Source organism: Heloderma suspectum, chromosome 2, assembly GCF_057233095.1.
Source record: "Heloderma suspectum isolate Gila_16-S chromosome 2, 16-S_ref, whole genome shotgun sequence".
Taxonomy (NCBI): Eukaryota; Metazoa; Chordata; class Lepidosauria; order Squamata; family Helodermatidae; genus Heloderma; species Heloderma suspectum.
In genome coordinates, this window is record NC_139459.1 from 271,084,841 (window position 1) to 271,110,506 (window position 25,666).

Here is a 25,666-nt window from a genome sequence, read left to right on the forward strand (position 1 = left end):
GCTAATGAAGCTACTGTGTATTGCTACTGTGGGATGAGTTAGGCCCTGAACTAATTCATTTCTCTGAATGGAGCACAGTAACATGACACACACACCTTCCAACTCTACCACTTTCGTGCTAAGCCAGATGAGTGGCACAATAATCAAATTTAGCCATCTCAGCTCTGGGCCCATGTTATCTGTGCCCATGTTTGCATCTGGCTGTACGATCTGCTTCATGGCTGAACCAGGAAAGTGACAGATGTGGATGGGACTAGATATGAGGAGGAAAGGGGGTGGTCCCTAAGACTTCCCTTAGGGAAAGGCCATGGGTAGAGCTACGGCTGGACCCTTGGGCCAAAGCCCAGCACCCTGCAGCCCAGGAGGGCCCCAAATGGCTACCAGAGAGTGGCAGGTGACTAGGCATTGGAAGGAAACTCCATTTTATTCCTGTAGTCATGAAGTTGCTATGATTTCAGCAAGTTTAAAAGGCAAACCTGCACATGGTCAGAGTACGTTTTTTAATCACTGTTGGCAAACAGTGTTATTGTGGTTGTTCTAACAGAGCAGGAATGTAGAAGCAGTTTTAAAGCATGGGATGGTGGTTGGAGGGGGCAAGAAAAATGTTAGTTGTGTGCTTCACAGCTGAAGTAATACGTATGGCTATCTAAAGCCTCCCTCCCCCTGTAAGACCATGACGTCCAGGGTCTAACATTACCTAGCTGCACCACTGGAGAAGGCATGAAAGCTCACGCCCAAGAACGAGTCAAGTACAAGGAGTACAACAGGACCCTCCACCATCCTTGGCTTGGGGCTGTTTTACACTTACCTCTAGCAAACACTTTCCTTCAAAGCCTGAGGAGAAAGGCATAGCAGGCCTCCACCTTGCTGAAGCCAAGCAGGTCTGGGTCTGGTCAGTGCTTGGAGGGGAAGCCATCTGGGAACCGCATGTAGCCACCTTGAGTTCCATGATGGAAGAAAGGTGGGATGGAAATGTAATAATAAATAAATAAATCTTGGAGGCTCAACAGGCCCAGTGCAGCAGGGACTTTGGGGGCTTTCCTCCTCATTAGGATCTGTACTGCTTTTTTATCTTTCCCCTAAGCCTTAGTGTGTGCATCTGGGGGAGTGGGGAGCAAATGCAACTTGCCTCATTCGCACTAATGGGGTTTCCACTAGTTTTTGTTTTGTTTTTTAACTGTGCAGGGTGGGATGGGGGAAAGGACAGATGAACTCTTCGGTCCCTTGTTCCATATAACAGCTACTCATGTGTATTCCTATGGCCTCAGGTGCCAACCTTTCAAGGAATACACAAATGCTGCTGTCCCCTAGTGTGCACACCCCATGAATGCTAGGGAGATGCATTTTTAACAGCCTGTAATGTGCATATGCTGATCACACAGTCAATGGGACCAGTCAGCCCAATGAGCAGTCACAGTAGGTTCAGTGAACAGGCTGAGCATAAAGATCTAGGCTGAGACTTTTAAATCCCTGGCGCAGACATTTCAGTCCTAGAGGGGCACATTTCTCCTGCTGAAATAAAAGGGACTTCGCTTCTCTTAAACTTGGCATTGGCAAAAATTTTCTAGAACTATTTACAATATATTCACAAATGAATTTTTACCATCTCTAACAATGGAGAGGGATAGCAGCTGAGAATAGGGGGTGAGTTACATAAATAGCTGTACTTAGAAAACAGGAATATATATATATATATATATACATATATACATATAATGTATATGAAAGAATATATATGTACGAAAGATAAAAGATTGGATCCAGACTCAATTGCATTCAATCGGGCTGGCAGAAATGGACCACCTTGCCCCATGACAACCCCCTTCACCCCCTTGAAAATGCTCTGATCAGGGGACCAGAGGCATTGCTAGACCTGGGCCCATGCAGCCCCAGAATCTATTCCTGGAGCCCTGAGTCTCCATCTTTTACAATGGAAGGCTTTTCTCTTAGCTTAATTGCCATGTAGGAGGCCATCTTCAAGGGAGGGAAGGGTTAACTCTCCCCTCTCCATATGCTGCAACACACTCTCCTCCCCAATATCTCTCCCTGCAAGTTAATTAAGGGCACAATCCTATGCATGTTTAGACAGAAAAAGTCCTACAACTCCCAACATGCCCCATGGGATGATCTAGCGCAGGGTGCAAATTCACTGAAGAATTTATTTTTTATTTCAGATTATTTGGATGAGAAATTAATCGACTAGCTTTGCTTCCTGTGAAATTTAAATAAATCCTAGTTATTATTTCTACATCTGTACATATAGATATAAAGCAATGTATAAAAATGTTATGCAAATTTGTGTCACATGGGCCTGGGCCCCATATCTTTTAAATGCCCAGCAACACCCCTGCAAGGGACCCTGTTGAATGGTGCAGGAGGGAGAATCCTCCAAAATTGGGTGGAAGCACTTTCCATGAGCAGAGCGCTTCTGTCTTTGAAAGGCAGATCCTGCACCCAACCCACTTAAATCAATGGGGCTAGCTTAACTCCCAACTGATTTCAGTGAGTCTACTGTACGCATGACTAAGTCTGGATCCAAACCATTCATTCCAGTGAGAAAGTTAAACACATTTCTAAATGTCTCCCACTAAAATCACTTTCAAGTCCTGCTGATTTCAATTAGATATATTCCAGCATGTGACCCTCTCCCATTGAAATCAATATGCCAAAATGTGTAACTTCGGCTAAATCTTGCCCCAGTGTTTACTTGAATGCAAGTTCTGTTGATTTCAATAAAATGTACTTCCAAATAAAGGTGCTTAGGTTCAAGGGAAAACCATCTTTCATCCATGTACTAATATTTAACAGGATTGTGTATCAGGTTCTGTGTGGGGAGTGAGTGTGTGTGTCTGTCTGCCTGCCTGCCTGCCTGCCTGCCTGCTGCTAAGAAAGAGGAAGAAAAAATGCAGCTGCAGCTGCAAACTCTCAAGTAACTATAAACATTTTTCTCTGTAATACTAAATCACATATGTTTAGGACACAGCACCTAGCAATATCAATAAATATGGAGAGTTCTCAATATAAAGTATATTTAAATTAAATCTGTGTTATTTATATGTATGTATAAATATGATTGACACCATATTTATTTGAATTTATACCCTGTGATATATCCCATAGGCCCAGGGTGGTTTACAGTAGTATAAAAGATATGTGTCAGATGTGTGCCACCTAGGGCAAGGGTGGGCAGAAGATCACCCAGATCTCTGGGTGATTTGTGGATCAGCAGGAGTTTCCATGGCTCAAATTGTTTAATAATAGCAGCAACAAAATGAATTTATCCACCTAAGTTAGGCTGCCACGATGTAGAATGCTTGGGAGTGACTAGGAATGGACTACTGTGTGAAAGGTGAGTCAACTCAGTTCAGTTCTGAAAAGAAATGCCTAGGCTCAGAAGCTCAGAGGCACCCTTGCTCTTCCATTCTGAATGTATGGTTTTTGCCACTGAACTTGGGATTCTAGTAAAAACAAAAAACCCCGAGTGATCTAGTAAAATCTAGTTGTTGTTTTTTAAAAAAGTAGATCTGACAAGTCTTTTCACCCCTGACCTAGGGAGGAAATGGGTTGGGGCATCTTCCTGGACAGAACTTCAGAAGTCCACTTATTGAAATCAGTGGGTCTTAATTGTGCTTTAACTTTGCTGCTTATTTTCCTGCTGCCTGGATATAACCAGGCCCTATTCTTGTACGTGTCAGGCTTCCTTACTCTCTGATATTCCTCATAAGCACAACAGGGAAACATGTCCAGTCCCAGACAGAGGTTTTCACTCAATTCCACTAGACGAGGATTCAGTCTCAGTTTAGTGGAGGGGGGTGGGGGTGGGAGGTTAAGGAAACTTAATGTTCATAAAGCTTTTCTTTATTATTATTATTATTATTATTATTATTTTTAAATCCGCATAAATACTTGGCTTGGCAAACCTGTTCTCTTAGCAAGTGGTCATACAGATTTGAGGTAGAAAACCCGGTACAGGAAATGTATCAAATGCACCCATTTAGGTAGTTTAAATACATCAAAAACAAAAAACAAAACCAACGACATTAGGAGAAGAAGGGGGGGGCGGAGAAATGGGTAGAGGAGGAGGACCCAGAAGTGTTGTGTTTATTTACATCAAAAACAAACAATAACGCTAGGCACAATCCAGCCCAAGTGAAGCGTGTTTATTATGTCCCACTGATTTCAACGGGAGCGATTTAACCATGTGCCCCGCTCTCCAGTTGAAATCAATGGACGTTTAAAAAGTGCTTGACTGTAGCTGGATCGAGCCCAGGATAGATAGATATATTTCCCCGGAAGGAAGTGCAGGAACCAATTTCCCCAAACTGTTGGGGGAAAGTGAGTGGGCGGGAAAGAAAGGCATTCAGATCTCGTGCGCATCCTATCGCTCGCTCCGTCGCAGTCTCTCGAGTGCATTTTCAGCCCCCGCCGATCACGGCCAAAATCGAGTCCCAGATCGGTGACTGTGCATTTAGAGTAGCGGGGCCGTATCCTGAACCCGCCGATTTGAAGCGGGGCCGCTGAGGGCCCCGTTTGAGGCCGAATCAGCTGGATTCGTTTCCAAGCCACTTCGGGGCGGGGGGCGTGTAAAGCAAAGAGAGATGTGAATCTACGGCAAGGGGAGTTCAGAAAGCTGTGGGGCAGGCAAAACAACCAAAGCCAAACTCCCTTAATTTCTGCGGCCGGACCCCGGCCTCTTACTACCAAACCTCTGACCCGCTTGAAGCCCTAACTTTCAGGCAGTTTATGCCGACACGGTCCCACTGACCCAGATGGGTCCGTTTTGCAACAGGCACCTTGGGAGTTGCATAAGATGGTCCCAGTGGAAGCAAAGCCAAGTGCTTCTAAATTCGGCTAGTTTTTCATGGAACAGAACCAAGCACGTGCTTAATTCGCCCACTGAAACCAAGGACATAATTTAGGCTGGATTGTGTCCAAAGGTGGAATTTAATGACTAAGGGCACAATCCTGTGCATGTTTAGACAGAGAAAAGGCCTACAACTCCCAGCATTCCCCAGCCAGCAAGGGAATGCTGGGAGTTGTAGGCCTTTTCTCTGTCTAAACATGCACCCTAAGGCTGCAATCCTATATCTCCTTACCTGGAAGTAAACCCCACTCAACTCAAGGGGACTTACTTCTGAGTAGACATGTATTGGATTGCACTGTGTCTGCACCAACACGGCCCCAGCCCATCCTGGCCCGGAAATAATCCCATTCCTCTCAGTGGGGCTTACTTCTGAGTAAACGTGGTTAGGATCGGGGCTGCAAAAGTGTGCTACCTCCCAGCATCCTCACTCAGCGCGACTGGATGGGCAAAGAGCGCTATCGGTTTGAGAGGGGGGTGGGGGAAGCGATTCTCAAACCCGCACGCTTGGGCTTCCAGGCCTGGGCAGCTGCGTGAAAAAGAGCCATGAGACTTCCCTCCAAGTCGGTGGAGGTCTGGAAGGTCGTGGACGGAAAGATTTCGGTGGAAGCAGATTCACACACACGCTCCTTAAACGTCACCCCCCCCCCCGAACTCACTTCCACGCATCTGTTCGGAATCGGGTGTTTTGAGTTCCATCTGAGCGATCCTCACTCGGTGTGCAAGACAAGTTCGCATTCGGGCCGTGCACAATTCCGCGCAATAGAGGGAGAGAGATACACATTAAAGACACCCTGGTTCCATGACACATTCGAGAGAGACAGAGAGAGAGAGAGAGAGAGAGAGACGGGGGCGGGGGGAATCCCCTGGGTTTCCGATGAGCTTTTGCCTTCCTCGGTGGCTTCCAAAGGAGCGCGCTGTCCGGACCAGGGCGAGTGTGTGTAAACGCCTGTCCAGCGTTTTGCGTCCAAGTCCTCTCCCGCTTCGGCGGGCAACGGATCAAGCGTCCTCGTTTGACGGGCGGAGAGTAGAGGGCTCCCCATCGCCTCCCCCTTCTCCGTCGTAAGGCGTGTAAGATCCTCGCGTGCAGACACCCTCGCGGCAGCCTCCTCATTGCACAGCTTCCCCACGGAGGCGGCGGCTGGCCGGGGGCTGCGAGAGTGGAAGGCGGATCAGCAGACGACAAACAGACGCAGACCACCGTTTCTTCTTGGGGGAATGAGGGCTTTTTTTTTTCCTTTGGGGGGAGATCAGGGAGAAGAACCCCCACCTCACCCTCTGCCCCGCAAAACATTTGGAGTTCGTGCTCTCCTCTTCAAACTCCGGGTTTCATTGATTTAATTCCAGCGCCCAGACCTGCTGAGGCCAACCAGTCCTTCCCTTAAGCCGTTTTTCTCCGTGGCCTAAAGAGTGAGAATAAACCTCTGGCTGCTGCAGAAAAGAAAGAAGAAGAAGGGGGCGGGGGAGAGAGAGAGAGAGACAAAAACCAGGAGGGGGGGAATGGTTAAAAATCAATCGATCACTGACAGTGCAGTCCTATACAAATCTACTCAAAAGTAACCCCCAAGTTACCCCCAGGTGAGTGGGTCTAGCATTGCAACCAAAGACTGCAGCTTTACGAATTTGCAACGGTTTCCCTTACTTAGGGCCAAAACAGACCTTACCTGAAATGTGTGTCTAGTAGCCTTGTCTTTTCTCGCACACACTTTTACTCTAGAGTAGGCACAGGCACCAGATCCGGATTGGGACCCCAGCGTGTGGGTAGGGGCAGGCTTTTAGAATCTGGATCGGGAGCCCTGCACCTATTCTACAGTAAAAATGAAAAGAAGACATAGCTGGGAGGCACATATTTAAAGGTCTGTTTTGATTTTTATGTGCGCACACAGAGACCCCTACAAAGTCATACCATGTGTTCTTGATGGTTTGTTTTAGTGTATTATATTTTAATAGTCATCATCAGGAGAGGGAGAACAAAATTCCACACAATAAAGGATAAAGGAAAGATATGAATTAACACCAATTCTAATGGAGTAGGTGGGAGGTGATTTGCAGAACAATTCTGTACGTGTCTACTCAGTAGTAAGCCCCATTGACTTCAATGGGACTTGCTTTCATGTAATTATGTACAGGATTGCAGCCTTAAGCTCGTGCCTAACGCCTCGACTGTTACCAATGGGTCTTTCAAAGTGGTTCACGTTGGCTGGATCGCGCCAAATAGCAATAAACACCGATACAAAGGAAATCCGTAGATTTAGTTTCATCTACATGTACTGTCAGAGCCCTGGAAGACATGTACAAGGAAGGCGCGTTTGACTGGTGAACTCTTTGGTGCGTCAGGCCACTGTGAGTAAATTTCACCCGGAAGGCTGTAAATAAGAACTCAGCGTTGTTCATCTGTTTATGAGTATTAGATGATGGCGGGGGAGGCAATAAATTTTTGGGCCTTTATTTGCAGCCTTTTTATAAATATCGAAGGCCGTGTTTTGGTAAATACAAGTGAGTCCTCCACTAAATTACGCTCCTTATGAGCCTTTAATTGCCAAGGCAGCGCCATTAAAAGCGTCGGCAACAGGCCTGAATAAATAATACACGGTTTATACAGGCGCTTGAAAAATATAAACTCATAACTTCACAGAAGCTAATTTGATTTATTCCCCGCCCCTTGGGTTTATTTTTTGAGCAGGGCCATTTACTTTTATTTTAAAATGCGCCTTCTCCACCCTCTGTCAGAGTTAATTTGAGAGGTGATCCCAAAGAGAAGAAATAAATACCATCTTAAAAAAAAAAAAATCCAAACCCGTCATTTTAATGTGTCCACTGATTAGCGGACTAAACTCTCGTGGACGATTTCTCCGGGGATGAACGAAATGGACCTTAAGGTGGACGATATTTTTGGTCTTAATAAATGATATAATATAATATAATAACTGAGACGAAGTGTAGATCGAATTTGGTTGATTTTTGTTGCAACGCAAGAAGGTAAGAGACCCTTAGAAATAGTCTCGCAAAAAGATCTGCCAAATCCCATCGCTGACAAAGGGAAAAGGAGCGCCTGGCCCTTTACACGGTCATTACACTCAACTTCAGTGCATTAAACGGATCATAAAACGGAGCGACGGCGACTGTTTTTGGGTCCCCTGTCAATCTGCCCTCCCCACTCAAGTTTCACAGTCCCAACAAGTTCGTACAAGTTGGATGCAAATGGACACTGAACACACGTTATTGAAGGACAGCATATCAGTCTATTTATATATTTAACAAATATCCTGAACTCCCACCCCAGCCTAAAATCAACTTCGCTCCCATTAGATGTAGGCTGCACTCCTATGCACATTTACCCGCGAGTCTGGTTTAGAGTAGACGAGCGTAGCCTTGCACTGCCAAAGGGTCGCGGGTCGAGCTCCGTACAGTCACACTCGTGGCAGCAACACTCAGCCTGATGAAGGGGGTGGGGGCGTTCCTTGTGGGACTGTGTTACTGAGGCGAGACGGGGGGGGGGGCAGAGAAGCGGAAATTCTTCTGTCTCTTATTTTGGACTAAGTGCCTCCAGGGATCTCGTTGTTCTGTCTCTATATATGTAGGTTGGATCCAGACATAGTCATGCTTAGAGCAGACTCACTGAAATCACTGGGCCTTAGATTAGTCGTGATTAATTTGTCCCATTGATTTCAACGGGTTTACGCGAAGCCTGAAGAAGTCTGGATCCAACCTATACACCCAGACACACGCGCGCACACACGTTGTCTGCAAGAGAATTTTGCAGACTAACGGCAGGCAAGACCGATTTAGACGGAGGTTTTTTTTAAGTGTTCGGAAATCTGGCCTTGGAAAAGGAGAATTCGCAAAGCTGTATCTTCAATCCCCACCCCACCCCACCCCCAAAATGCCCCCACCCCCCAATGACTTTAACTCGAGCGTGAACTTTGAAAACCCGCCGCGCCTTCAGGAAACCGAGAGTCGCAGGAGAGGAACTTGATTTTCTCCAGGAAAGAGAACTTGAAAACATCTTGGCGTGTCTCCCCCCTCCCCGCACACACGGGTGAGGACTGTTGTGTTGCCTTGTTGGGCGCGAGAGCGAAATCGACACAAAAGAGCCGAGGCGAATGGATGGGTAGAAGAGCCCGGACGAAAAAGAGAGCAGTCTATGCGGATCGCCAAATACGGATCTGGCCACAATAGTTTCATGGGTTTATAATTCTGTCTTAAAATCCTCAGCACCGGTCCACCCGGTAACGGCGACACATTTGACAAGCTGCATTCCTTCTCTGCGGACGTGTGGGGCACAATAAACTCTCCCTGCACTTACTGTGGCCCGTTGCGTCAAAAGAAAGAGAAGGGGGTGGGGGGGGGGGGAGAAAGAGAAGTTGACGATTTCATTTTGGCCACCCTTACAATAGGGGTTGGGGCTTTTATGCAGCCCGATCCGATGCCTGCTTACTCGGAAGCCAGTGCCACGGAGTTCAATTGGACTTACTCCCAAGTAAGTGTCGCAGCATTGAACGGGAAACTAACGAAGGCCTCTTGGCAGCTCCTAGGAGAGGGGGAGTTTCTTTTGCGTTGCAGTAGTTTTGAATCTCTGGGGGATATCGAAGAGATCATCAGTTTCCTGGCGCAGGAAGATCACTGTGAAACCCGAAAGCCTACATACAGTCATCGCTGGTATAGGTTTGTTTACCTCCATATTTCTGCGGAGTAATATACCAGGGAATAGATTAAAAGGGTATGGTTAGAGAGTGACGGCTTGTGATTTGCCCAGTTAAGAACGGAACAGAACCTGCAACAAAATGTTGCACTTTGGAGCGATCAAGGTTTCAGCCAGCCATGCCTTCTTTCAGAGTATTCCATTACATTTTCCGTTTCCCCACCCCACCCAACAATCTGTTGGCGAGGGCGGAGTCCCTCCTTTCCCCCCCTAAAGGTTTGTTGTAGTTTTGCAAACCTTGGGGCTGTCCCCACTGGCTGATGCCTTCCTCTTCTATGTGGGTAGTATGCCCTCTTGGCTACATAAGGATCCACGCTTGGCGAATGAGTCCACTACTGAAATATAGAATAGAATACCCCCTGGACGTTCCATTCGCCACAATAGAGGAGTCGTTCCCGAAAGCACACAGCAAAACAGTGTCTCTCATAGTCAGGCATGTTTATAAATAGGCGTGCACCGTTCGCTGAACGGGGTTAGTCCGAGCTAAAAGAAGCGCCTTTTGAAAGGGGAAGATGACTGCGGTCCATCTCAGCGCGAACTCCCTGCCCAGAACGTCAAGCAACGAGCATGGTCCGTCCCTCTCCCTTCTCCGATCGGCCGCGTCTGTTTCCCTTAACCGTAACCCCGGAGTTATTTCTCGGGGCGTAAAACAAGCGGAGCGGGACAGAAACGAAGGACCGGTGCGGCGCAAACTTAACCAACGTTTGGACGGCTTCCTCCAAGGCCGCGTGCCGCCGACTCAGCCTCAGGCGATGAATGCTGCCTGCAAGGGAGTAGTCCGCGTGAAGGGCCGCGAGTCCTGCGCAAGGCGGAATTCGGGTCCGTCCCAAGCGAGGCCCGTCGTCTCCGCCTTGAAGGCGCTCCCCTCCCACAACGCCTCCTCGTCCACGCGAGAGAGAATGTAGGCCAGCAAAACAGGGCAAGGCTAAAGACGCTTACCCAGAAGTAACCCCCCCCCCCCCGAGTTCATACTTCCAAACAGGCATTCGGACTAAGGCCTCAGGCTGCACTCCTAAACATGCTCCGCGGGGGGTCGCGGACGGGTGGGAGGAACCCAGAGTGGAGGCGAGGTTGAAAGGCCTGGCCTTGGTTACAGACCGAAGCACCGAGACCCGCCGGGTTTCAGAGTATTGGGGGCGGGGAGGTTACGTCGGAAAAATAATTCGGGTGTGGTCTTAAAACACGATTCTACACACGCACACCATCCCTCCCTCAGCGCTTCCCGTGGCGCTTCCTCACTCCCTAGAGAGCTGGTTTGATTGAGCCGAATAAGAATGGGCAGTATCCAATGTTAGTCCTACACAGAGTAGACCCATTGAAATAAACGGGACGTAAGTTAATCACAACTAACACTTTTCAATGAGCCTAGTCTATGTAGAACTGATATGGGATACTACCCACCGACTTTCCGTGTAAACGCTTTCAGGAGCGCACTTGGCCTGTATGTAGCGCAGCCTTTCCCCACCCGGGCGCTCTCTGGATGTGGTGACCTACAATGGCCATGCTGGCTGGGGATGATGAGAGCTGTGCCCTCCAAGCCATCTGGAGGGCATCCTGGCGGGGAAGGCTTGTCTAGGGAAAGAATCGACCTTAGTTTCACCAAAATATCCCGCGCGATGTCCATCCCAAGCAGCACTCTGGCTTCCATGCGCCATGCGAGACAGTCTCCGCGGACCGCAAGGGAGCGCGCGCAGCTCTTCGAAGGCGGAGGAGTACCCGCGGAGAGTATGGCGCCGGCGGGGAGGCCGGGTGGAAGAGAGGCTCCCTTGCCTGCTCCAGCGAGGGAGGCCAGCCTGATCTCCCACGCAAGCGCAGCTACCCGGAAGAATTCGAGGGCCACGGCTGGGGTGGTCGACTTGGACCAGAGGCTGCCGCCGCCGCCGCCTCCCCCGCAGAGTTTAATGGCGGTGATTTAGGAAGAGCTGGCCGGGCGAGTCCACCAAGGGATATGGGGGATCTTGGATGCGTGGGCATCCGCAGGGCCTGAGGAATTTTGGATGAGCATCCAAACGCCCGAGGCAGCCCTTTCACTGACTGAAGGCTTGGGTTTTTTTTCACTCCAGACGATCTCAAGGAGGGTTGAGCGCTCATTTTAGAATGCAGAAAGATGCCTCGAGAGGCAAAGAAAGAGCGTGTGCTTGGGGGGGGGACGGGACACCGCCCCCCCCCCCACACACACGGTTAATGCAGCGTTCCCCTCTTAATCTCCATCTCAATCCATCAGCCAGTTAAAGTACAACTCTGGAATCCTATACACATTTGATGGCAGACCACGGGCGTCATTACGCTTTGGCTCCAATTAAAAGTCGTAGACTATTACCCTAAGCACATTCACATAGAAGTTAGTTCACTGATGTCTTGATCCAGTCCAGCATCGTTAAGAATATCAAGTGTGTGTGTTGCTACTGCCTTCAACGGGCTGTAGATGGTAAGCGTAAGTGGAACTGGATCCAGATTTAGTCATACTTAGAACAGGCCCATCGGAATCAATCGGACTTCAGTTAGTCACGATTCCATTAATTCAAATGGAATCGAAGTATTACTACTGTAAGTACGACTAAATCTGGATCCAACCCACGGCATGTCAGGCCCCACTCAATTCCCGGCCCCACTCAACTCCTGGCTCTATTGACCCTATCCGTCGGAGCACCCGCTTTCCCCTGGAAATCAATCCACAGGAATTACTCCCAAGCTAGTACAGGTCGGAAGGCCCCCTAAACCGAGTGGTGCTTGCTTTCGAGCAATGCGTTAGGATGGATGGGGCATTGAGCTTCCTAATAGAAATCGCGAGGTCTGCCTGTAAATCCTGTAGGATCCCAGGTTTAGGTCAACTTACCCCCGACACTCACTGGTTCTCACGGAGGCGGTAAACCTGGGTCTGGGCGAAACCAATTCAGACCGAAGAAGGAGGGTCCCACGGTTAAAGCTCCTCCATTCATAAAACATTTGGTCCATGTAGAACACTAGGGGATCCAGACTTAGTCATGCTTAGAGTAGAACCACTGAAACCAACTGAACTTATTTCAGTGGGTCTACTCGAGGCACGACTAAGTCTGGATCTAACCCGATGATGGGTTCTGCCTTACGTTGTTCCCCGACGTGTTGGGGCTTTGTTGCTGTTTTTAATGTGCAAGGGAGGTGATGGTCGTAGTTTATGGACAGCCGTTCAATCAAGGGAGCCTCCTCCTGAAGCTGAAAGTCTACAGACCATTGTGAAAGGAGGGTCTCTAAGCATGTGCAGAGTGCCCCTCTCCTCTTCTGGGGAACCCCGACAATGCTATACACGCCTAGGGCTGAAAGGGCGGCTGGGTTTGCAGCTCTCCTGAAGACCGAGGCGCCCCTGAATACGTGCCGAGTTTCTTTCCCGGGGACCCACGACGATCTCCCGCGCCTGCCAGGGCTCAGGGGATCAGCGCTGTCAGTCCTGGCAATCCTCCCTCGGTGCGGGCAGAGCAGCCGTGGCCCTCCTCCCTAGCGAACCCTCCACCCATCCGCAGGCGTCAGGGCGGAGGGCGCCCAGGCGCTGCCCTCCTCCTGCAGACGTGGCCGCCCCTGAGCGCGTGCAGAGTGCCCCCGCCCCGGAGCGCCGCGCCCCCCCCTTACCGGCTGCGGCTCGCGCTTCCGCTTGGCGTCGCGGGGCTCGGCCTTCTTGAGCTCGGCCTTGAAGCCCTCGGCGGCGGGGCCGTCCTTGGCCAGCACCTCCATGAGGTAGGCGATGTAGCTGGTGGCCAGGCGCAGCGTCTTGATCTTGGACAGCTTCGTGTCGGCCGGCACGTTGGGGATGCACTCGCGCAGCTCGGCGAAGGCGCTGTTCAGGCTCTCGGTGCGGCGGCGCTCCTTGCGCGGCGCGCCCGCCGCCGCCGCCGCCCGCCGCCGCCCCGCCAGCCGCCCGCCCAGCTCCGGCGGGCTGCCGCCGTACGGCGAGGCGGGCGCCGCCGCCGGACCCAGCCCGGCCGCCGCCGCCGCCGCCGCCGCCGCGCAGACCAGCTCGGGCGGCGGCGGCGGCGGCGGGGACAGCTCGGCCGCCGCGGCGCTCAGCAGCCAGCCCTGCGCGAAGGGCCGCTCGGCCGCCGGGAAGCAGCGCGCCGGCGGCGGCGGCGGGTGCGGCGGGTGCGGCGGCGGCCCGAAGAGGAAGGGCTCGTGCAGCAGCGCGCCGTGCGGGTGGTGCGGGTGGTGGTGGTGCGGGTGGGGGTGGCCCTGGTAGCCCCCCACCACGTTCATGGCGGCGGCGGCGCCCCCAGCCCGGCGCTACGAAGCCATGGGCGGCGAGCGGGCTCGGCCCCGAGGCGCGCGCACACGCCACGCGCCAGCTGCCTCCCGCGCCCCGGCCCGCTCCGCTCCGCTCCCTCTCGCCGCGGCCCTGCTCTGCCGCCGGCGCCTCGGCCGGCCTTTATACGGCGGCGGGGCCTTTGATGTCGCGCCTCCGAGGGGAGGGGAGAAGGGGCGGCCGGGCGGCCGGGAAAGGCGGCGCGCGCAAGCCGGCGGGGCGGGGAGCGCTGCCCCGGGCCGCCGCCTGGACTGGCCCGCCCCGCCGGGCCCTCCCAGAGGCCCGGCCAGCCGCCGCCGCCGCCGCCGCGCTCGGGAAGAGCCGCCTCGCGGGCCCTGAGCTGCGCCCCCCGCCCAGCGAGGGCGGCTCCCCTAGGCCCAGGGGTTTCTCCGCGGCAGGACGGGTAAGAGACGCCTCGCCCAGCCCAGCCTGGCTGAGGAACGGGCCGGCCCGTCTCCTCGCGTCGGCGGGGCGCAGGCACAGCGCCAGCGGGGCGGGCTCGCCCGGAAGCGCGGGGCGGAGTTCAACGGGGCTCGCTCCCCGGGGACTCGTCCGCCTTCGGTGCCAGCCTCAGGGTAGCGCTCGGCACCGTGGCCGGGGGGCACTGCCAGGACGCTGTGGATCAGCTTTCCCCCAACCTCGAGGCTCCAGATGTTTGGGACTTCCAGCTCCCATCAGCCACGGCCGGTATGGCCCATGGTCAGGAATGCTGGGCGTTGTGGTCCCAGACATCTGGGGGGCGGCTTGGATCGACCTTGGCCGGCGCGGCCTTTTATTTGGAAGAAAGTTTCACGGGGCTCCCTGAGGCTTACTCCCGAGTAAGTGTGCCTGTGAATTGCGACTGAAACCCGTTGAACACAGCGCGATTTCCTTCCGCGGAAGCATGCATGCGATCGGGTTGCTGTCAGAGCCGTTAAACTCCTTGTCAGACCCATGCAGCTCCTTACTAGAAGGGTCTCCTTGGTGAGAGCCGAGTCCCATTGCCCTGACGAACTCACAAGCTAAAGCACCTATCCGGACTGGCTGAGAGAACTACGGTTTGCTTTGAGGAGGACACAAAGCCGGATCTGCGACCGGTCTTCATCTGCAGCAACCGCCGCCACCCCAGAGACGCACCCCCGCTGGCGCCGTTTGCTTTTCTCCTCGGAAGACTTGACTTCTTTTAGGACTAGCGACCCATGGCTGGGCAAGGAGGCCTGCAACTGAGAGGCAAGGGCAGGCCTCTGAAATGCCATCTGGGCGCTGCTGACCAATCCAAAGCGCGCTTGCTCAAAGGGAAGTCCCACTGAGTTGAATGGGACTTACTTCCTATTAAGGATGCCTCTTAGCGGTACACGTCTATTCAAAAGTAAGGCCGCTGGGTTGGATCCAGGATTAATTATACTTCGAGTACAACCACGGGAATCAGTGGGACTTCTGTTAGTCATGACAACTTAGGCCCCATTAATTTCAATTGGTCCAGTATAACTAATTCTGGATCTAACCCACTGAGTTCAATAAGGCTTACTCCCCGGTAAGCGGGTGTATAGTCGAAGCCTACGGTTTCCACTTTACAAATATGTCAAGGTGTTATTGACACACATCCATACCATATGGTATTGTTGGTTTGCTTTCGTGTGTTAGATTTTAATTTTCTGCTTGCTCTTTTGTACCGTTGTAAACTTCGCTGGAATCCATTTACAGGAAGGGTGGTATATAAATATATTTTAAATAAATAAATATAACGTAATATCTCATAATAATAAGATAAATACAATGTGTAATTGAACTGAGTAGAATTCTACACCATCTTATCAGCCTAAAAGGGGGGTGGGGGTGGGCTCTCAGATTTTCGTAGTTTGCAGGCCCTTGAATTAATAGAAACCCACATTTCGCACGTGTCTCTATTGCCTGAAGCTAAAGTTTTATAATAAGCTACTGGGGTTGATAGTTGCCGGCAAAGAATCCGGCGGAAAGATCGCTTAGCGTAGCTTCTGTTCTCAGGTGGGACTTCCCACCACGGGTTGTATCCAATGTTAGTCCTACTTAGAGTAGACCCATTGACATGAATGGGCCTTAAGACAGACGAATATTGGCTGCAACCCTAGATTTGTACTCTGGTGGAAACAAGGCGACGGGGTTCCGTGGGGGGTTGTTTCCCCACCCTCCAAGTTTCGGGTTGCAAGCAAGGGCTTTATCCTCGAAATGAATGGGAGCAAACAAACTATGTTTAGAGGAGGAGTAAAGGTGGACGTGGGACACACATCGGCTGGATCTCATTCCTTATGATGCTGCTGGACATGTGCTGGGATTCCCCCTCTCCTTCCATCTGCACCTCTTTTCTGAAGGAAACATAAAAATCGAAAACGTGGGAGTAATCGACGTGTTAAGTAAATCACCCCCCGGGACTTCCTGCCTTGCCGAGGGGACAATCTCGCCTTCCCCGCATCCGTCCGCGCGGGATCCAGACTGCCTAGAATGCAATAAATGACACAGCGAAGACTCAACCGCTGCGTGGCGAGCCTGGGTAGATGGATTTGCTTCGCAGCTGTTTGGGGATCCACATTTCCAGGCCGTCCCGGCACTACGGGGTGTAATAGATACAAACAAACAAACAAACACAGAGGGCACGATCCAACCCAAGACGAGAGCTTTTTCAATCCTGTCGAGGACTGCGATTCTTCAATGGGAGTCAAACTTCTCGAAAAATCTCTCCCCTTGAAATCAACGAGACGGAAAAACTGCGGTGCTGAACCAAGCCGGGGCATTCTCGCTCGTAAACGTGCTCAGGGTTCGGGCTGCGGAAGTGTCTGACACTGGCTGGATCGCGTCCACAGATAACGATCGAGCGCAGATCGCCAGCAAGGAAGGAAAACATTGCGTTGTGTGGAATGTTAGTCTAGCTTAAATCTCACTCCTTTCAATGGCTGTACTCTAAGGAGAACTAATATTGGATGCAACCCATTTAAAGCCCAACGGTCTTAGTAAGAAGTGGATGCCTTCTTTTTAAACCTGCGTGTGGGTTGGGGGAGGTGGGGCTGGAGGGAGGAAGGTTCTCTAGATCGTTTTTTAAATTATTCTGCACAGTCTGGAGCTGCGGAGCAATGGATTGAAAAGCCTGTCCGCATTCCTCTTGCGTGTGAACTAAATTGCATTCGTGTGCGTTTGTGCGTCTTAATTCTCTCCTCTCAATCTTCTACACGTGCCTTCTCTTCCTCGAGGTTTCGGAAAGCAATACGGTGGCTTTGCATATCCCTGCGGATGTTTTCCATTAAAACAAACAAACGCGCGCGCACGCACACAACAAAGAGGTAGAAGCGGAAAAAGAAGAAAAAACCGGGACGAATGGAGGAAACAATCAAATGGAGCCTAATCACTTCAGCCACGGATGCCAGCATCGTTTGCATATGTAAGTTTATCTTCCTGCTTGGTTTCCTCCGCCAAAAGCCCCGTTTGTTGGCTTGCCGTGTTTGAAAAGGATAGGAAACAGTATGGAAACTGGGAAGCTCTCTTTCTTTCTTTCGTTCTTTCTTTCTTTCCGTGTTCGGCGCTAGTTCAGCGCTCTTCGAGCCAGCTAACAGGTTTCCAGAGCCTGCTTCCAAGGGAGCATTGATGAGTAAGCCATTCGAAGTTGTCTGGGCCACTGCAGAATGTACCGGCGCCTCCAGTGAAAACCAGGATCGTTTCTAGACGGCCAAACCATTTGGGTTGTTTACAACAAGCCCCAGCCAAGTGCTTCTATTATGTATTATTCTTTAAATTACTTGTATACGGCTTGATATCCTAGGATCTCTAAAGGGTTTACATTTAACACACGTACACATAAAAGCCAACATAAAACCAGTATAAAAGAATAAAGACACCAAAACGGTACACGAACAGCAAAAACCAGTGAGGGCAGAAGATAGATCTGGATCTAGGACAGATCTCTCTGAGTGATTTGCAGTTGATCCGCAAGAATTCCCGACTCTCAACTGTTTAACAATAAGCAGCAACGAAGTGACTTTTCCCACCTAAATTGGGCTGCTGAAAGACGAGCGTTTGAGGCAGCCAGTCGGTCTTTCAGTTCTGTCCTGGCACCGAAAACGAATTTCTAGGCTCACCATGTGCTCAGAGGCACTCTGATGAAGTGGGCGGTGTCCGGGAAAGGTGATGCTGGAATGAGGGCGCAATTTATGCCTCCTTAGACAGAAACAAGTCCTGCAACTCCCAGCGTTCCCTGCTGGGGGTTTTAGGACTGGTTTCTGTCTAAAGTTGCATAGATTTGTGCCCGAATGTGTTGGACTTTAAGGTACCACAAGACTCCTGGTTGTTTTTGCTGCAGCGGACTAACACGGTTTCCTCTCTGGGGAGTTAATTTTAAGGGCCTGGCTCTGGCTGGTGGATCTTGGGGTTCTAGGAAACAAAACAACGTAGATCCGACCAACCTTAATAGAAGCCCACAAATCGTGCCGTCATTTGCCCCCATGGTGTTTAAGAAGAAATAGACTGCTGCTATGGAGGTTTCATTGACCCGTCCCTTGATTTGTCTAGAACCTTTTGCACAAGCGAAACTATGGGCCACCACGACACCCTGTTTTGTAGTGAATTTCACAAATGACTCGTGCGTGCGAAAGATTTCCTTTTGCCAGTGCTCAGCCTACAGCATCCTTGCGAGTTCTGGCCCACACCCCTTTCATCCCTCCATAGACCTCCCATCTGTGCTGCTGCGGCTCCTCCTCTCCCGCGGCTGCAGCCCCCCCCCCCCGCCCCAGCCCTCAGTCGCCTGCCCATTAAGCTCTCCCTCCTTCCCTCCAAGTCTCAATGGACAGTCTGCATTTGGGAAAGAAATGCTTTCTCAGCCTTTCCCAACCTGGTATCCTTCAGACGTGTTGGTCTACAACTCCCATCATCCTGAGCCAGCGCATGCTGAGTGAGAATAATGGGACTTGTAGTCCAACACGTCTGGAGGCCACCAGGTTTGGGGAAGGCTGCCATAAAGCAATTCCTTTAAGAAGAACTTGAGGCAAAGTGAAGGGGAAACTTAAAAGTGCACGCATCACATCAGGCCAGTTTCTTGAAAGGAACAGGGATGCGACATCCCTCCCCTAGATCTCAGTCGATCTCCCAGTCCTGAGGAAGTCCGTTCCTTCTGCCGTTCGGTTTATGCATTTCCGTGGATCTCCGCCGCCCCTGCCCCGTGTTGAGAAGCGGGCAGCGAGGTAGCCTTGTGGCTCTATCTGGGACCCCACCCATTTCACTGACCCGCCTCCCCTGCCGGCCAGCGCCCTACCAGGACGCGGCGCCTCGCTGGGCAGCAGAGTTTACCCCCGATCAAGGCGGGATCTCGAAAGACTCCCGGCTGCCCTTAGCAAACCGATCCTTCCGAGCTGGTTCGGCCAAGGGACCACGTGCTGCTACAAGCACGCTTCGGTGGGCTTTGGGTGAGTGAACCAAAGGGATGCTGTGGGGAGATCCTTGCTGGCAGCGCTCCTGGGTCTGCGAAGGCTCCTGGAACTCAGGTATCAGCCTGACCCAAGTTGGCCAGCCAGGTGGCACCACAGCCTTCCCTGCTTGCTGCCTGTCCCAGCAGCACCTCGCATTAGAGTCGCATTGCCCGGGGTCTCCAACGTGGTGCCGGTGGACGCCTTTCTTGGTGACCGCCAGGCTCCCTGCCTCTCCTGGTCTTTACTTTATATTTTATAAGAAGAATGAACGGGGAGGCTGGCATGCTGCAAAGCAAAGGGCTGCCCTCCAGCACCATCTTTATTTGGGTTCAAAAGCCTGGTTCTGCATTTTGGGGCTCTCGTAGGAACACGAGAAGAGCCCTGCTGGATCAGAGCAAGGGTCCATCTAGTCCAGCGTTCGTGACAGGCCTATCCAAGCCCCCTCTTGAGAGCCACCTACATCTTGTGACAGAAAATTCGCCAAGAGTTACTTCTCTGTTTCATAGTGGTGAAGAAGGAGAACTCAGCTCAGCGTTACCCAAGCCAGCACCTTCCAGATGCGTTGGACTACAGCTCCCACCATCCACAGCCATGCTGGCTGGAGGTGATGGGAGTTGCACTCCAACACATATAGAGGGGGAAGGCTGACTTAGCTGGAACAACCCCACCTCCATTGCCTCTGAACAGGCGCGTATTTTCCACACCAGGACTCAGCCCTGGAATTTTGTATGAAAGGCAAGAGCGCCTCTGAACATGGGCAGTATTCGACAGCCGCAAGCAGTCAGCAGCTGCAGCTCCCAGTCCCAATTACCCTGAGATCTCCCAGGCAGGCTCGGGTCTCCTTCTCCTCCCTTAGCACGTTCGATTCCGGAGGGAAGCTTCTGCCTGGCAAGAGATTTCAGTTCCAGTACCTAAGGGACCCCACCCGGCGGCCGCCTCCCCCTCCTCCTCCTCCCAGAGGTCCTGGGGTCCTGTCCTACGCCAGCCTCTCCTTTCCACCAGGAAGTCCTGGAGCCAGCCGGAGACCTCCCGGCGAGTCCCTCCAGGCAAACCGTCCGTGGGGCCAGAAAGGAGGCAGACAGAAGCGTCTGCTCTAGTTCAGGGCTAGGCAGACCTCAGGCTTGCGGGATCCACGGTGGTTGATTTTTCCCCAGAACCCCGGGATCTGGAGCCTGGTGCAAAAGGCATGGAATTCTGAGCCCAGGAATTCGGTTGGAGTACCAGAATTGAACAGAGCTCAGAGTCCTTCCACACAAAAATCCACTCCTCCTTATTTTCCCCACCCCCGTCCGCCTCCCTGGATTTCAGCAGTATAGTTTAGGGCCGGCCGGGGGTCATTTTGTTTCTCCAGCACCGAACTACTGCAAAGAGATCTACCAGCAAGTTCCACGTCTACCTTCTGCTCTAGTGGACAAGGAAGAGATGGAGCACGCAGTGCTTTTGGGAGCTGGGAACAGGATCCGCTGGGAAAGTCCACGCGTTGCCCCAGTGGGCAGCTGGGTGCGAATATATGCTCTTATACAGCGAGACTGGCACGCGAATTCGGCCCTGCAAATGTAGAGGCTGCGGGTCGCTGGGGATATAAGAGACCAGATGAAACAGAACCACGTTTCTTTTTCAAATCAGGGCAGCCTTTCCCAACTCGGTGTCCTCCAGACGTTTGGGACTACAACTCCCATCACCCCCAGCTACCATGGACAATGATCATGGATCCTGGGAGTTGTAGTCCAGAACATCTGGAGGCCACCAGGTTCAGGCAAGCTGTGCTGGGGACTAGGCCCTCTTGAGCTTACTCCTGAGTAGCGCAGATGCAATATGGTCGGCCTACAAGTTCAGACGCAGGAAGTCTCCGGCAATCGCGCCTCCTCCAGAATTCACGAGGTAGCCCGCTGCTAATCTCTCCAGGTCATTCTTCTACCTGATAGGGTTGTTGTTACTAAGGCAACTAAGATCATGTATGTGCTTGGAGCAACGGACGTGGGGCGGGCAGATTTCAGACTTTCGGGATCCCACTCTGCTTTTTTACTAGAATCTTAAGAGCCGGGTACAAAAGATAGACATTTAAAGGTGTGAACCCCGGAATTTGGTTTGAGTATCAGAACTGCTTGAAGCTCACAGTTCTTTCACACAAATATCCACTCCTGGTCACGCCTCCCAGAGTTTTCTTCATTTAGGGAGAGGGAAGTCATTTTGCTGTTGCCATTGTTCAAGAATTGGGAGTCAGTCAGAAACACTGGGGAATCAGCTGCGAATCATCCAGACATCTACCACCAGATCCTGATATACCATATACTCTACTGCATGCCTACATAAATGCAAAGTATGGCTGCTGTCACCGGATCTGCGAAGCAAACAGCTGTTTCTGGATGAAAACAAGCCTTCAAACGTTAATAGCACCCAGATCCTAAACACTAGGACATCGCTAATGCCAACCACGTTTGCGCCAGAGTGTGGCTGAATGGAACCTATTTCCTCCTAGTACGGGCCCGCTCCGGATCGCAGCCCGACACCTCGATCCCGAAGCGCATTGCCTTGGTTTCGACGGAAATTACTTGGCAGTAGATCGTTTGAATCAGTGTTCAAATGGGCGGGACTTAGTATGATGACACTTTATTAAATTGTTGTCGATCGCCTTTGGGGAAATTGTCTAACCAGCTTTCTTCACAAGTTTTGGACCTCAGCTCCCATCAGCCCTCACCACCATGGCCAATGGTCAGAACTCCCCGGAGTCCAATACGTCTGGAGGACACCAGGTTGGGGAAGTCTAGTCTAAACAAAACGTTACAACTAGACAGATAAACTAGGCTGCAACCTTATGCGCTACATAAGGAAGTCCTTATTAAGGAAGTCCTATCGAACTCCATAGAATGTACTGCAGAATCAATACATTGAGGACTGAGCTGCTCTTTGATTAGTTCAGGATTGTAATGTTAGCCCATTTGACAGTAAACTGGGCAAAGCCGGAGCCTGTAAGATTAGGGCTGACACACTCCCGTTCTTGTTCAGTATTACCCTGGCATATTTAATCGGTGTGTCTAAGGACCCCATTAATTCCCAGATTTCAAATGTGCACTTGAATTGGAGCCGCCTCCCGTGACAAAATGAGGTTTGTTTGTGATGGAAACTATTTGTCTATTTAAGGAAAAGGGCCCCGTCCAACCAACGTTAAGCAATTGTAAGTCAATGAAAGAGATGTGAAACACGTGGCTGAAAAGTCTCCCACTGAAATAAGTCGGACTTCAAAGTGCTCCACTTTAGCTGAATGAGGCTCTTATTCTTTGTTCAACAATTCTGACTTGGGGAATAGGCTGCAGGCAAATTGCCAAATATATTGAATTTAGGCAGCAGAAGAAACCAAACACACACGAACACCTGCCGTTTTCCTCACCTATCTTTAGTTTGTCCTCTGTACCGAGACACAGTTATAGTCACTGAAACGGCTCCATTGATTGATAGATTGATTAGTTGGGTCTAAGCCAGCTCAGGAACCAATATCTGGATACAGAACCAGGGTAAGATGGTCCGAATATTTTCTAAGGCTAGAATCCTATGCGGACAAGTAAATGCCATTGAACACCGTGGGGCTTGCCTCTGAGTAAACACGCATCGGATTGCGCTGGATACGTTTAGGAAAATGGTTAGAAGGCAGTCCCACCTCGGAAGAACACTAAGTTACAGAGCAACCCTGCATCTACTGGGAAGTAAGTCCCAGGGAGTTCAATGGGACTTACTCCCAAGTAGGTGTGGATAGGACTGTAGCCTCAGAGGGTTTAAATATTGCCGCCTCACCCTGGTTTTTGAGAGGAACTCTTACAAATCGGTCAAATGTTGGTAGCATCCTCCGTGCATATCGTAATATATAGGTCAATGAAAAAGTTTTGCCATTCCATCCAGGAACCTCAATAGGTCCTTCCTTCGCCTGTGGCACTTGCCTTACTGGGTTCTCCTCTTCTTCGCATCCCCACTTGAAAACGCTAGGCTGTTGTTTTCGACCCGTAGTTTCAAAGGCGCTTCGAAACCGGCCGGGGCCAAAACGACCTCCGTTTAACGGCCCAGACAGAGACTCCGTATTAGTCCGTCCTTCCGTATGGAGAGAGTTTAGCCAGGAGAATTCGGCGGCCTTAACTTATACTTTCAGAATAGATTCGGTCATTCGGAGAAGGAACCGGCAAGAAACTCCGTCTGATGCCCAGAAAGGAATTCCAGTCACTCTGGATCGGGGCAGCTACAAATGGATCTGAATAATAAATAAACGCCTTCTTTCCATCCAGGATGTTTTTGGTTTACAAAACTGCAGTAGAAATTTGCTGAAGATAAAATGGTTGTATTTAGTGTCTTTTAACTTTATATAATAATTATATTTATTGACAATTTGCTGAGATTTACCAGTCTTTCAGTATCTTCAATGTATCGGGTAAAATCGAATAAATGGATATAATGACTACTTACTTTTGTGTCCTTTTAAACTGTACATATTGAAGAGATGAGCCAGATCTTTAGCTTGGTTAAAGCAAATTTCAGCTCTACCACTCCAATCCGAAATATATTCACTTGGAATTAGGTCTTTCTGATTTCTATTGAACTTATTTCCACATGTGTGATGAGAAAAGCAGTCGTAAAGCCGTTGCCGTTTAGAAATAAATGCCACTGATTTCCAAATAAATGTTTTTCGGGTGTGGATGTAAACCTTACCAGCTTGATCCATTAGCCATTGTACTGGATCACTGGAACTTACTTCCAAGTTACAATGTCTAGGGCTAGGACAGCAACCTCTGTTTGACAGAATATTTAGAAAGGACAGAAGTTGAACATATAACTTGTATTGTTTTATAGATCCTTTTTATTACCACTAAACATTTTGTAAAACACATACACACTACTCTGTTTTGTATGACCTTCCGCCAAGCATTAAAAACGTGGCAGGCATTTCAGGTGCATTAGGGTAATTTTTAGAAATGTGATGTTTTTAATGTTGAATTTTATTGTTTTGAACTGTTTTTATTGTTGTACATAGCCCAAAGTGGCTGGGGGTAACCAGCCAGTTGGGCGATTAATAAATTTATTTAAAAATAAATAAAATAAATATCTGTGGCCAATGATTGTTGCAATATTTCAACCTCATTTTTTTAAAAAAAGAATAAAAACTAAACTAAACTAAATTTAGCAGTGATAAAACAAATATTTTAAAAGGCAGTAATTCTCAACACAACCTGTGTGTGTGTGTGTGTAAGAAAGAGATTTACTTTTTAATAGGTTCATTTTAAAATGTATTTTCAATTAATTAAACATATTACTGTTTTAAGCATACCCACAAACAATGTTGAAGATTATGGGGAATTAGGTACAGATTATGATTCTGTAGAAAACTCATTATTATATAAAAACAGGCCTGTGTGTGTGTCTACACACCACAGTTACAGCACAATCCTAGCCATGTCTACTCAGAAAGAAACCCCACTGAGTTCAATGGGACTTACTCCCAGGAAAGTGTGTGTAGGACTGCCGCAGTAATTGTGAGCCCAGCGTAGAACGGTTGTGTATGTGCTGCACTGCATCTCTGCAAGAAGAGGTGTGCCTATGTTTTGTCCGTTGAGACATGGATGTGAAGAGTTGGGTCAGCGAGACTAGTGCTAACCGGCAGAAGGGTGAGGCTGGGGTTGCCTTCAAACCGATGCTAGTCGTGCCTAGTTTTCTTTAAAGCGTTTATGGTTTTTGATTTTGAAGTCGGAAATAGGCCAAAGGAAAAAGTGTGACGGTGACTGTAACACGCACACACACCAACATGCACACTTTATTAAATCAGTTGACCAGCGAGGTATGTTAACGATTAAATCGTTTTCAAAGGATTAATCTTGTAGTTTAGGGTGGAAATGTTTTAAGGCTGTTTTCAGGCGCTTATATGAATCATCCAGCCTAACAGACCATTAATGTCCATTTACATTTTGAAGACGACAAATTTTATGTGACTTATTTCAATCACAGCTCCCCGAGAAGTCTCCAGCGGGTTCGGTAGCCACTTAGAGGTCGAGCGCTCTGCCTCCTTATTTGTTGCGAGAGGCGTTTAAAAGCCACTAAGACCCAGGTCTAAACCTTCCTCTGGAGCTGATCGGGAACAATCCGATTTGGCCGGTCGCAAAGGCCATTAAGCTGGGGAAAGAGCCGGGTGTAACTTCGCCATCTCTCTCTCTCTCCCCCACCCCTGTGAATAAAGAAAGAGGCAGAAAAATCAGGTTTGTATTACAGGACTTTCCTCCCCCCATTCGCCTCTTACACACACTCGGTCTGACTTTGTTCTTTCACGGTGATAAACCCTCCCTACCCCACTGCACCCCATTACGACCCCCTTCAAGGAACTAGGTGGAAACATTTGTTATTCATTACGTGCCCGTTTCCACTGGGTAACTGGGGGGGATGAATAAACTGGGCAACGT

General features: G+C 50.2%; 1 protein-coding gene across 2 annotated transcripts; it reads right to left on the reverse strand.

Moving 5' to 3' along the window:
* Positions 1 to 6,190: 6,190 nt before the first annotated feature.
* On the reverse strand, positions 6,191 to 13,784 carry HAND1 (heart and neural crest derivatives expressed 1). 2 transcript variants are annotated; one of them, XM_084832442.1, is made up of 3 exons: positions 13,650 to 13,784; positions 13,167 to 13,610; positions 6,191 to 6,289 (listed from the first exon to the last, which is right to left on the reverse strand). In XM_084832442.1, exons 1-3 carry the CDS (start codon positions 13,782 to 13,784, stop codon positions 6,191 to 6,193), a joined length of 678 nt encoding a protein of 225 aa, XP_084688568.1. The 2 variants fall into 2 exon arrangements, with proteins under 2 accessions (XP_084688568.1, XP_084688567.1); XM_084832441.1 differs by having other exon boundaries at positions 6,191 to 6,292; positions 13,167 to 13,784.
* Between the last annotated feature and the right edge of the window lie 11,882 nt (positions 13,785 to 25,666).